The sequence below is a fragment of the Canis lupus genome, chromosome 9, assembly GCF_048164855.1.
Source record: "Canis lupus baileyi chromosome 9, mCanLup2.hap1, whole genome shotgun sequence".
NCBI classification, from domain to species: Eukaryota; Metazoa; Chordata; class Mammalia; order Carnivora; family Canidae; genus Canis; species Canis lupus.
The window spans coordinates 28,209,983-28,222,957 of NC_132846.1; the positions used below are offsets into that span (position 1 = coordinate 28,209,983).

Sequence of the window (12,975 nt, forward strand, 5' to 3'; positions counted from 1 at the left end):
CCATCCCATTTCCAGTTGGCTATGCTCCCTACCTGGCACTCTTCACCCTTTTATATAACCTGCCTAGTCTCTACAGGCATCTGAGTTGTGATCTCTGGGCTAGGCAAACAGAAATATGATCCATGTGCATGTGGGGATAATCCAAGAATGACACCCATAAAAATCGCAACCAGACAAATGGGCCATCTAGAATAAAATGTTGGATCCGAACCCCACACTCTACACTAGGATAAACTGCAGAGTGTCAAAGACTTAAATGTAAAAAATTAAAACCATAAAATAATTTGTTAATAACTTAAGTACAAAAGACTTTTCTACTACGATATAAAATCTAGAATATTGATAAACTGACTTTAAAAATGAATGGGAAAAAATCACAAGGTAAGCCAAAAGGTAGGTGACAAACTGGAAAAAAATATTTGCAACTCATTTTCTAAATAGTTCATTTCCCTAATATCTAAGAGTTCCTACAGGGGCACCTGGGTCACCAGAATTTTAAGCATCTGACTCTTGGTCTCAGCTCAGACAGGTCTCAAACTCAAGGTCGTGAGTTGAAGCCCCTTGTGGAGCTACACATGTGGCCTACTTAAAATAATTCCTATAAATTAATTGGACTAAAACTAAAGGGAAAAATGGATAAAACATATGAAAAAATGGTTCACAGAAAAGGAAATATAAATGTCTCTTAAGTATATTAAAAATGCTCAATTTCACTCATATTACAAAAAATTTACTCTATTAATTTTGTACCTATTAGAATAACCACGCACAGCAAAAAGCCTGATTATATACTATGTTGGTGAGACTATGGGGAAATGGGTACTGTAATATATTATTCATGAGAGCTTAAATTGGTTCAACCTCTACCAAGGGCAACTTGACCTATCAGGAAGTTGTACCCTTTGACCCAGCAAATTCTAATATGTCCTATCGGTATATTCGCTCACATGTGAAACGATTTAACAGCTATTCACTGCAGTACTGTGACAGCTAAAACAAAAGTACCCCAGAAATAAACAATTTAAATTATCGTCAGTAGATATAAGGACCTGGTTCAACAAATAATAGTAAATTTATAGAAAAGAAGCTGCAAAATCATTCAAAAAGAACCAGGCCAGGGATCTCTGGGTGGCGCAGCGGTTCGGCGCCTGACTTTGTCCCAGGGCGCGATCCTGGAGACCTGGGATCGAATCCCACGTCGGGCTCCTGGTGCATGGAGCCTGCTTCTCCCTCTGCCTGTGTCTCTGCCTCTCTCTATCTCTGTGACTATCATAAATAAATAAAAAATTTTTAAAAAAACCTTTAAAAAAAAAAAAAGAACCAGGCCACTGTGTTCAGGCCACTTGAACATTATCAGAGACAGTGCAAAGTGAAAAGAGCAGGGCATATAACATAGTATGTAGAGTATCCTACCACTTGTGTAAAAGAAATGGAGGAAGAATTTTATTATATATACCTCTATGAGGCTGAGCAAGAGATATTGACAATTTTTGTTGCATCAGGAATGAGAACTAGGTGGCTTGGAGGAGAGGAGATATTTTCATTGAGTACATTTTGGGGACTTTTGAATTTTCAACCATTAATGCTGTACTTATTCAAAATGTTAAATTTTTAAATAAATTTCCAACCCCATTATAAACACTTGCTTCAAGTGTTAAAAAATAAATATTGGGGGACCTGGCTGGCTCAGACAATAGAGCCTACGACTTGATCTCAGGGTTGTGTTTGAGCCCCACGTTGGGTATAGAGATTACTTAAAATCTTTTTTAAAAATGAAGTATTAAACACAAAGATACTATACTTGATCATAAATTTGAGTTAAAATTAATATGCTATATTAATTATTTGATAAATAGTAATTTTGTCTTTTTAGAATTTAGAATGGCTTTTGGGAGATAACTTGAATAATCTAAGCACATTTCAAATTTTAAAAGGCAATGAAAATTTTACCACTAATATTCTCTCACTGAAAAGCATTTTCAAGAAGGACTTACTCAACATTTCTCCTATTTACTCTCTACTTCCTCAATTTATTTAAAGCTACAAGTGCTGCCAGTCAGAAGCAAACCAAAGCAATGCCACAGGAAACAATAAATGTCATTGTCACTCACTTTCATGGTTTGTTGCTGTAGCTAACTCTGGTCCTCTTACAGTTCACCTGCTAAAAAGAGCAAGCTCTCAGACTGATCATTTGCCCTATAACCCTTACGGGAGGCTTATACCCAGAAACCCAACCCTGTAAGAGATAGCATACCAGAATGTCTTCCTCAGAGAAACTATAATTATTTATGAAACTCCTATTTGATTGATTTATTGTCCCTTCCACCTGTAAAGCACTGTGTGTTTATATGTTACATATATATACTCTGCTATGGAACAGAAACAATGTTCCCTGGTGCTCTCCAGTATGAAGACATTGAGGTCAGCCAGATGGTGCCACCATTACCGAAAGGAAACTAAGTGGGGAAGTGCTCTACTTTTTACCTAAAATATAAACCTAATTTTTATATTATACACAAATATACTTTTTTCATTTTTTAAGATTGGCTATATAAATGATAGTTAATGAAAATATGATAGTTCATATTTCACATACAAAAAACTTACCTGAATCAGAGCTTCAATGAAACAAAAAATTATGTTCACAACACCAAGGCTCATTAAAATATTTTAATATTAATTTACATTTTTCCTCTCTCAAATACACAAAACTTTTAAATTTCATACCAGTATTACACAACAAAACCCGATTAATATAAATATGTTTTACAAACAGAATAACCTACACATTCAAAACACTTTCAATCATCTTTTTCACTTGTTTTTTTGGGGTATGATATAGACCCAAATGGAATAAGGGCTGTTTTAATTTAGAAGAGCTATTTTTGTAATTTCAGTCTTTCACAGCTTAGTATATATGCAATCTCACTGTTTATGAAATAAAGAATTGTAAAATTTTCCATCTCTTAATAGTCTTGTAATGGAACAGAAAAATATCCTGTGTGTCACATTTCTTGGAGGAATCAGTTGTTATGAAGAACCATTAAGGCTGGCTTCTTCTGTGAGTGGTTTCTGAATGCTTTCAATATGCTCATCCCAGTGTCAAATAATTGCCTAGTCTATACCTGGGATGTGCTACTTCTCGAACATGAGCTGGTGATGTAGCCTTTCAAATTAATGGCTGAGGTAGCTCAAACAATATAATCACTGAGGCTTGAAGTAAAAAGGAAGAAAACAGAAGTTTTTCCTATCAGTCAATATGCACATCCTTACTCATCTATCACACAGATTTGATGAAATAAGAAGAAAGAATGAAGAGTAGAAGATTAATCCTGAGACAGTATATATGAGGGAATGGATGAAAATGTCTCACCTAAATAGTGGTTCTGTAATAAAAGTTTCCCCAATCAGTAGGCTGCCATAAATTCATTTATATTTCTATTTTCCAACTTTCTGAACTGCCAGAATTATTTCAACAGATACCACACATGTATATACAGTATACAGTATTGGCACTGGGCCACAATAGAAAATACTCATGAAGTATACATGAACGTAAGGCACTTTTGCGGTTTACAAAAGTGAATGCCTCAGTTAGGTATTTCTCCAAAATAAAGAAATATCGTCATAAAAGTTCATAGGATCCCTGAAAACCAAGTAGGCATGAATAATTAGTGATCTTGGCCAATATTTGAGAAAGTTGGTATGACTGAAAAACAGAGATATAGAGGTAAACAATTTTTAAAATTAGAGTTCTATATATCAGCATTCAGGATTCTAAAACTGCTCTCATAAAAACCTATCAGTTCTAAGTTCTTTTAGTTTCTCAACCACAAAAGACTAAAGAGTAGGCAATTAACCACTCATACGGTAATGCTGTTTGGATTTAGTGGTAACTGCACACTAAGTCAATTATAAAAAAAAAACTAGGAATAATAAAGGCTTTATGTTTCTTTTGCAAAGTCAGTTCCTGCAAATATTATAGCTAAGATAGAATCTTATTCAAACTACTTAAAAATGTGAAATTTCATATATTTCCTTTAAATTAAGAAGTTTAAATCTCCAAATACAAATACTGTTGCTCTAAATAATATGAGCTTTCCTATACTCTTCAAAATTAAAAGGTTTGCAACCTACAACACACTATATTTTTTTTGTTCAGTAGAGAAAAAAAAAAGCTTAGATATTATAAAGGCAAAAAAATGAAGGGGATAATCAATTTTTTGTGCCATCGTTCCCAGAAATTCTAGAAGAGCCAAATATCTAGATCATGGTTAGTGAGGAGAGGTCAAAAACAAAAGTCAGGGATTCAGGACAGATACAACTGTACCTTGCTTCTTTATTCACAAAGTAAAAGAGCATGGACTTTAAAAAATTATAATTTCTATGTTATAGCATTCTAACAATTCAGTTATTACCTAAATGAGATACCTAAAAATGAGATTTTCAAATCATTTTCCTTAAAGAATGCAATTGGTATATTCTTGTTGCTGAATGTGGAAACTAAAATGCATATCTAGCTCCTTACATTATTTACAATTTAAATCTTTGTTGTACTTCATCTGCAATCATTCCAGAAATTGCAAGAGAAGAAGTAGCAGCAGGGGACGGTGCATTTCTCACATGAAGAATGCGATTTCCAATATCCCCAACTCCTCCATCAAATACAAAATCTTCTACCAGATTTCCATCTCTGTCCAGGGCTTGGGCTCTTACTCCAGCTGGACCTCTGCAAAAGCAAAAGTAGTAGTCAACTGACTGGAAGAAATTGGGCACTTTACAAATTGTGGGTTTCAAAGTATTCTTAAATCAATAAAGTATTCTTTTTTTTTTAAGATTTTATTTATTTATTCATGATAGAGAGAGAGAGAGAGGCAGAGACACAGGCAGAGAGAGATGCAGGCTCCATGCCAGGAGCCCGATGCAGACTCGATCCCGGGACCCCAGGATCGCACCCTGGGCCAAAGGCAGGCACTAAACCGCTGACCCACCCAGGGATCCCCTAAAGTCTTTTTTCTTCTAAATGCACAATTATGTGGAAACCCAACAGGTAGGTTTGTGTTTAGCCAAAGGCTAGAAGTTTGTTGCCTGTCAAATATATCCTTAGCCTAGAGCATAATGCCTACCACACAACAGTGTCAATAAATGCTTACCAAGGAATATTTACTTATAAATATGTATTTTCCCCAAAGTATCAGAGAAATCCACAATTAGAATAGATGTATTAATTTGGCTTTATAAAATGAATTTATTATAAAATCAATGGGAATAAATAAGTCTCTTCAGACTAATACAAAGCAAAAAGTAAGAGTTATGTATGTCAGTTGCATTCCTAAATATCCACTGCAGAATTGTATTAACTTTTGTACTTTGATTGTAAATTAAAATTGATGGAGAGCGGTATCTGCAAATGGCAGCAAGTTATTTTTTGTAGTTTGTTATTATTTTTTTTAATTTTTATTTATTTATGATAGTCAGAGAGAGAGAGTGAGAGAGAGAGAGGCAGAGACACAGATCAGAGGGAGAAGCAGGCTCCATGCACCGGGAGCCCGATGTGGGATTCGATCCCGGGTCTCCAGGATCGCGCCCTGGGCCAAAAGCAGGCGCTAAACCGCTGCGCCACCCATAGATCCCCTGTTATTATTTTCTATAGTTTACCCTTCACTATCAGGATAACCTTCGATTTAACAGAGATGATAGGAAAAGCACAAAAATGAATTAACTTGGCAGCATGTTAATACAGTAAGAGCCTTTACTACTATAAGTGCTTTATAACACTTGAGTTCACAAATTAGTTTTTTTAAAGACAGTTAAAATTTACAGATGAAATCTGAATAAAATATTTTTTGTATATTTTTTTATTGGCGTTCAATTTGCCAACATATAGTATAACACCTAGTGCTCATCCTGTCAAGTGCCCCCCTCAGTGACCATCACCCAGTCACCCCATCCCGCTGCCTGCCTCCCCTTCCACTACCCCTTCCGTGTTCGTTTCCCAGTTAGGAGTCTCTCATATTCTGTCACCCTCTCTGATTTTTCCCACTCATTTTCTCTCCTTTCCCCTATACTCCCTTTCACTGTTTTTCATATTTCATATGTATTTCATATATGAATGAAACCATATAATGTTTGTTCCTTCTCTGATTGACTTATTTCACTCAGCATAATACCCTCTATCCACGTTGAAGCAAATGGTGGGTATTCGTCACTGAATAAAATATTTTTTAATCCAAAAGTACCTCCTGTATACAAGACCAAGCAAAGTGGTATCATATAGTGGATTCATGTGCAATATGGTGGCCAAAAAAGCCCACTTCCTAAGGGTAAGACAGGGCAAGCCTGTCCACCATGGTGTTAAACAACTAAAGTTTGCCCAAAGCCTTCAGTCTGTTGCAGAGGAGTGAGCTAGATGCCATTGTGGGGCTGAGAGTCTTGAATTCTTACTGGGTTGGCAAAAACTCCATGTACAAATTCTTTGAGGTTATCCTCAATGATCCATTCCATAAAGCAATCACAAGAAATCCTGACACCTGGTGGATCACCAAACCAGCACACCAGCATAGGGAGACATGAGGGCTGACATCTGCAGGCCACAAGAGTCGTGGCCTTACAAAAGGTCACAAGTTCCACCACAGTGGTTCTTGCTATACAGCATGGGGGATGATGCAATACTCTCTGGCTCCACCATTACTGCTAATAACGTTTGTGAAATTCTTACCTGATAAACAATTAGGACAGTTATGTCTGCTTAAAAGTGTTCTTTATTAAAATCAGTTGTCTACAGGCTGTTCCATAAATGCATTATCAAAATTATTAAAGTTAAAGTGCAATAATGTTTGAAGATTGGAAGAGATGGTGTATTTTGTTTCTGATAAACACTTATGTCTTTGCTTTATCTTATTAGGGAGTTTATATGCCAATGTTTAAAATATTGTTTGGTGTAATAGGTGTAAAATTCTGTAAAAATGGAATGCAGAAGCTAGCCATGTTATTTGTTGGTGCATAGAATAACATCTGCACTTCATTGGGGGTGATGTAGTACTCTGCTGGTTTACTCTCAAATAGCTGTTTTTAGAAGTTTGATAAGAACAAACTTTTTAAATTGGAATTTGCTTGGAAATGTGAAGAACATCTCAATGTTTTGTCATATCATATGCAGAATAATAAAGCTAACTAGGGCCCACATTTTTAGGTTGAATCCAATATTCTATTTATGTAACTGCTGTTTCTAAAAAGAATAGTTTAAAAGAATGCCACTATTTTTAGGAGAATTGACTAAACCTGTTGTAAGAGGATCCTCATACAAACGAAAATAAATCCTGCTTAACTTAAAAAAAAAATTACCTCCCTTAAAACTGTTCAGAAAACAGAGTTTGAAGACAGCTGCCTTAGGAATGTCTGGCTGGCTTGGTTGGTAGAGCATGAAAGTCTTGATCTTGGGGTTGTGAGTTCAAGCCCCATATAGGGCATAGAGCTAACTTAAAAGAAAATAATAATTAAAGAAGAAAGAAAACAGCTGCCTCTAACACACCACCAAGACTCAAGAAATAAGAAAACAATGTTAAACATTTTTAATGATTCTGGGCCAATGAAGGTAAGTATTTGAGGAAGATAGAACACTATAACAGCACTGCCCTCTAATGATATTAGGATAATGATAACTATAATTTACTAAGTGCTTTCTCTGTTCTAGGAATTCTCTTTAATCCTCACAACAATGTAAGAGGCTGACACCATTTATATTTAACAACAAATAAATTAAATAACTTGCCTAAAGTTACACAGCTATAACTGTTCCTTTGTAGAGAGGCAAGGTTGAAAGCTAAATAATCTGCCCTAAAGAAGCCTGCAGGGAATCTGGGCTGGAGATGTGTAAGGTGTAAGGATTTCCAAGAAAGAATCAGATACAACACTTAGAACGCAAAGAGAACTGGACTGAAGCTAAAATTTCTTCGGGTAAGGATACAGATCAGCTGATACACCATGTTATCAGCCAGTGCGTGCTCTATTTTGCACATTCTGCACTTGTAGCTTATCTTAGCTCATCAATGCAGCATTTTCCCCCTCTTTTCCTGAACAATGCTGCTGTTGCTCTTAAAAGCATCTCTATAAATTTTCTTGTTCTCCTCCTTTTACCTGGCAGAAGGCCAACATGCAGAAGGCTGGCCAACATGACCAGCCATTGATGTTGAGTAATCAAAATAAATCTTTCCTCTCTTACAGAGGTTTAATTAGTACATTCCCTTGACTTCCCCTTCTAAGTAAATATGTTAATACTGATTAGCTACAATTACAAATGTGCTTATACTTTTTCTTACAAACGCCAACTTTCTTTTCAGGGTCCCCTCCTGCCCAAGTATTCAAAGTGTAATCCAAAGTGTAAAAAACAATATATAATATTGTTTCTCTAAAAATCCCACTTTAGCTCAAACTAAAGTTAACTATTTAACATGAAATGTTTAAAGTACAAAATTCTTCATGTTCCCTTTTCAGCACTTAATGTAACTTCAGGGTTTTTCTTTGAATGATTACATATAAGCATTCCTCCCACAGAATACCTTCTCTGGACATGAGCATTATACCTTGAAATTTCAGGTAAACCATAAATTTCTTAAGGGCCAGCATCTTATACAACACCCCTACTTCACCCTCAAGTCTAGATTTGTGCCTTGTACATAGTAAGTACTCAATAAGGCTAGAAACTTTTAATTTTTTAACTTCTAATTTTTTTAAAGTAAGTGCAACAACAACAACAACAAAAATAAAGTAAGTGCAACACCCAGCGTGAAGCCCAACATGGGGCCTAACCCATGACCCTAAGACCAAGACCTAAGCCAAGATCAACAGTCAGACGCTTAGCTAAGCCATCCAGATGCCCCTTAACTTCTAATTCTTTAAAATTCTATTTTAATACCTGAAAGACATGTTAGCAATTTTAATACTTGTGAATTCAGTTACATTGACTTGCTTAGTGCTATCTGTAGTTATGTATTTTGGTATATTTATAGCTAAATTTAATGGGAATGTAAATTCTAAACCCTTAAATATGTCTAGAAACAAAAGGTGAATATGCAACTAATGGCATTCCTTCATTTGAAAAGTGCTGTATTTATTGCTGTATTGTTCTGTGGTAGGCATTATCCTGTGAGATGGAAAAGAGCTATGAAAGGCTACAATTGACATCTTTGACTAGTTCCAAATAGCACAATTTAGTATTTTATAAAACTCACCATGGGATCTACTGTTAATCTAAAAATAGAAGTTCAAAAAAAAAATAAAAATAAAAAATAAATAAATAAAAATAGAAGTTCACATGAGCATATTGTACGGGGAAAGTAAACTATTCCAACTCAATTTCCAAACATGAAGGAGGGGTATTTTTGTTACTAATCTTCACCCTAATTGCATTGACAAGAGAACATGGTTTTTCTATCCTCAGGTTTTGAATTTTCTTGAGAACTTGATTTAGGGATTAGAACTTTTTGAACCTTTGTATAGGTTTTCTGAGGACCTGAATAACAGAAGCATTCTGTAACGGGAGTTAGGGAGTTCTATACATCCATTCAGTGTTTTACTTGTGTTATTTAAATCTTTTAATATTTTACCTGCTTGATCTATCTTCTAACAACTGACAGTTCTTAAAAATCACCCACAACTGTGGATTTATTGATTTCTGCTTGCAGTTATGTCAATTTTTGTTATCTGTATTTCATGTGTTATTATGCAACAATTTATAGGGACCTTTATCGCTAACAATAGTTTTTGCCTTCAAGTATATTTTATCTAAAATGACAAGTACTGATCTTTCTTTTTTTAAAAAAGATTTTAATTATTTATTTGAAAGGGAGGGAGAGAAAGAAAGAGAGAGAGAGAGAGAGAGCAAGTAGTGGGGAGGGGCAGAGAAAGTGGTAGAGAGAGAATCCTCTCTAAGTCCCCTCTAAGCGGACTCCACATTGAGCATGGAACCTAATGCGGGGCAGGATCTCATGATTCTGAGATCATGACCTGAGCTGAAACCAAGAGCTGGACACATTCAACCAACTGAGCCAGCCATGTGCCCCCTACTCATTTTTCTTCTAATAAGCAATTTGCCTAGCACATAGATGAATTTTTTTAATCCAACATGACAATTTCTGTCTGAACTATTAAGTACACTTACATTTATTGTAATCACTGATAGGTTTGATTTCTACTATATTATTTTATGCTATTTAACTTGATTTTTCTGGGTCTTTCTCACTTCCTTTCTTGACTTACTGAGTTTTCTTTTTCTTTTCTTTTTTTTTTTTTTTTAAGATTTATTTATTTTAGGGTACCTGGGTGATTCAGTGGTTGAGCATCTGCCTTTGGCTCAGGTCGTGATCCTCAGGTCCTGGGATCAAGTCCTGCATTGGGCTTTCTGCAGGGAGCTTGCCTCTCCCTCTGCCTATGTCTCTGCCTCTCTCTCTGCATCTCTCATGAATAAACAAAATCTTTTTTAAAAAATTTATTTTAGAGAGACACAGAGAAAACAAGTGCACGTGCAAGCAGTGGGGAAGGGCAGAGGGAGAGGGGAGAGAAAATCCCAAGCAGGTGCTGCTCTGAGCATGGAGCCCAACTTGGGGCTTGATCTCCCCACCCTCAGATCACAACCTGAGCCCAAGTCAAGAGAAGGACGCTTAACCATTGCGTCACCCAAGCGCCCCTTGAGTTTTCTATATTCTTTTTCCACCTGTACAGTCTCAGAAGTTGTATTATCTATTACCATTCTTGTATTTTATTTATTCAGATGGAGTTCACTGTGCATTCTATGAATTTTATGTCTTTTCATTAATTACAGGAAATTTTCAAATACTCTTCTTCAAAGTATTGCCTCTTCTCAATTTCTCTGGAAATCCTGAGATATAGCCTGCAATTTCTCATTTTCTTCTCCATATCTTTTAATTTCTATATCATGCACCTTCATCTTGTAATGTCATTCTCTAAATTATCCAGATTTACCTTTTAACTTACTAATTTTCTGTTAAGGGAGGTCTAACCAATTGTCTAACTTAGTCATTTGAGTTTTAAAATCTAAGAACTATATTTTTCATTTCTAGAAATTAACTTAGTCATTTGAGTTTTAAAATCTAAGAACTATATTTTTCATTTCTAGAAATTCTGGGTGTCTCAGTCGTTTGAGCACCTGCCTTCAGCTTAGGTCATGATCCCAGGGTCCTGAGATGGAGCCCTACATTGGGCTCCCTGCTCAGTGGGGAGCCTGCTCCTCCCTCTTCCTCTGCCTGCCACTCTACCTGCTTATGCTCAAATAAATAAAATCTTTAAAATAAATGTCAAATAAATAAAATCTTTAAAATAAATAAATTAAAGTTTAAAAATTCTAATTAGGGCAGCCTGGATGGCTCAGTGGTTTAGCGCCGCCTTCAGCCCAGGCATGATCCTGGAGACCCAGGATCGAGTCCCACATCGGGTTCCCCGCATGGAGCCTGCTTCTCCCTCTGCCTGTGTCTCTGCCTCTCTCTTTCTCTCTCTGTGTCTCTCATGAATAAATAAATAAAATCTTTAAAAAAAAATTCTAATTAGTTGGTTTCCAAAATTGCTCAGATATTTTGGGGGAGAGGGTCTTATTCTTTTTCATGTTTTTTGTTCCTTTTTGTTTTGAATTTGCTGAGTTATTTTATGGTTTCTGATACTACTCTCATCCATTTAAATTCACTGGGTTACTTTATGGTTTCTAACATTACTATTAACCAAAGTTATTAGAGATCTAATTCTGGCATTTATTCTGTCTGCTTATTCTCACATGTGGTGCTTTATAACTTTTGATGGCAAGGTCCTGTTCAGCAGGACTTTATCTAGCGGTATTCAATAGATATTGGGTTGAGGTTATATCCCTCCACAGAGGTCTTACATTTGCTTCTATCTCAGGAGTATTACCATCCTCAGAGCACTTTTTTTTTAATGGAAATTTTAAAACATATGCAAAATTAAATGAATGGCATAATGAAATGCTATGTATATATTACCTAGTTTCAACAATAATCAACATGCAGCTAATTTTGTTTCATCTACATCTCCACTTACTGTGCACCTCTCTTGAACTGGATTATTTTAAACCAAATTCCAGATAGCATGTCATTTCATTTCATTTCTTTTAAAAAGATTCTTAACAATTCAAAACTAATAACTGCTTTGTGTCAACAATATTCAGTCTGTGGTCAAATTACCCTGATTGACTCTTTCTAATTTGTTTAAAGTGAGAGAGGGAGAAATCGTTAGTTTGAAGCAGGATTCAAACAAATCTGGATCTACTTTTTTTTTTTTTTTTAAGTAATCTCTATACTCAATGTGAGGTTGGAACTCAACATTCATTAATCAAGAGTTGCTATGTTCTACGAACTGAACCAGTCAGGCACTCCTGGGTCTACTTTTTAAGCTAACTTCTCCCCTTAAAATTCCTAGATCAAGCTGGTGGTATAAATTCAAACTCCACACACTCATGAGGACAGGCACAGGCTTCTAGATTTTTAGATTTCCCCTATATACCCCATGATCCCCCTACTCCCAAGACCAGGACAGACAAAATTTTCCTTAACACTTCCTGGTGCCAAGGGCATTTTTTCCCTAGATTTCCTCTTCACTGAGTGTATAGCCTTTCAAGAGTCCCTGGCTTTACACAAGGGTCTCAGTTCCAAGTTCTTACCTTTTATAGACAAGCCTCCTTCCCCTTAGCAGCAATTAAAATATAAGTTCCTAATGTTTTATTTCTTAGTAAATACATGAGCTTACACCAAAATCCACTGAGTACTTAAGATCTGGATATTTCATTGTATGTAAATCATACATCAATTAAAAATAAAACTCAGTTATATTTGTATCAAATCAGCAAATCTACCCCACTCCCACTCAGAATAGCATCAGTACCAATTCCTCTTAGTACATAGGTTTTCAATTTCCTCTATGTTTTTCCTCCTTGGATGCCCCTTACTTTCTTGC

General features: G+C 35.8%; 1 protein-coding gene and 1 long non-coding RNA gene across 6 annotated transcripts in view; one reads left to right on the forward strand and one right to left on the reverse strand.

Moving 5' to 3' along the window:
* The window catches only part of LOC140639936 (uncharacterized), a 103,281-nt gene that overhangs the window by 72,286 nt on the left and 18,020 nt on the right, over positions 1 to 12,975 (forward strand). The window lies entirely within an intron of this gene.
* Positions 2,656 to 12,975, reverse strand: part of L2HGDH (L-2-hydroxyglutarate dehydrogenase) — a 38,719-nt gene continuing 28,399 nt past the window's right edge. For all 5 annotated transcript variants that reach the window (XM_072838497.1, XM_072838496.1, XM_072838499.1 and 2 more), the window contains one exon: positions 2,656 to 4,729. In XM_072838497.1, coding sequence (XP_072694598.1) covers positions 4,534 to 4,729 — 196 coding nt within the window. In that variant the 3' untranslated portion in view covers positions 2,656 to 4,533. The remainder of the gene's footprint in view (positions 4,730 to 12,975) is intronic.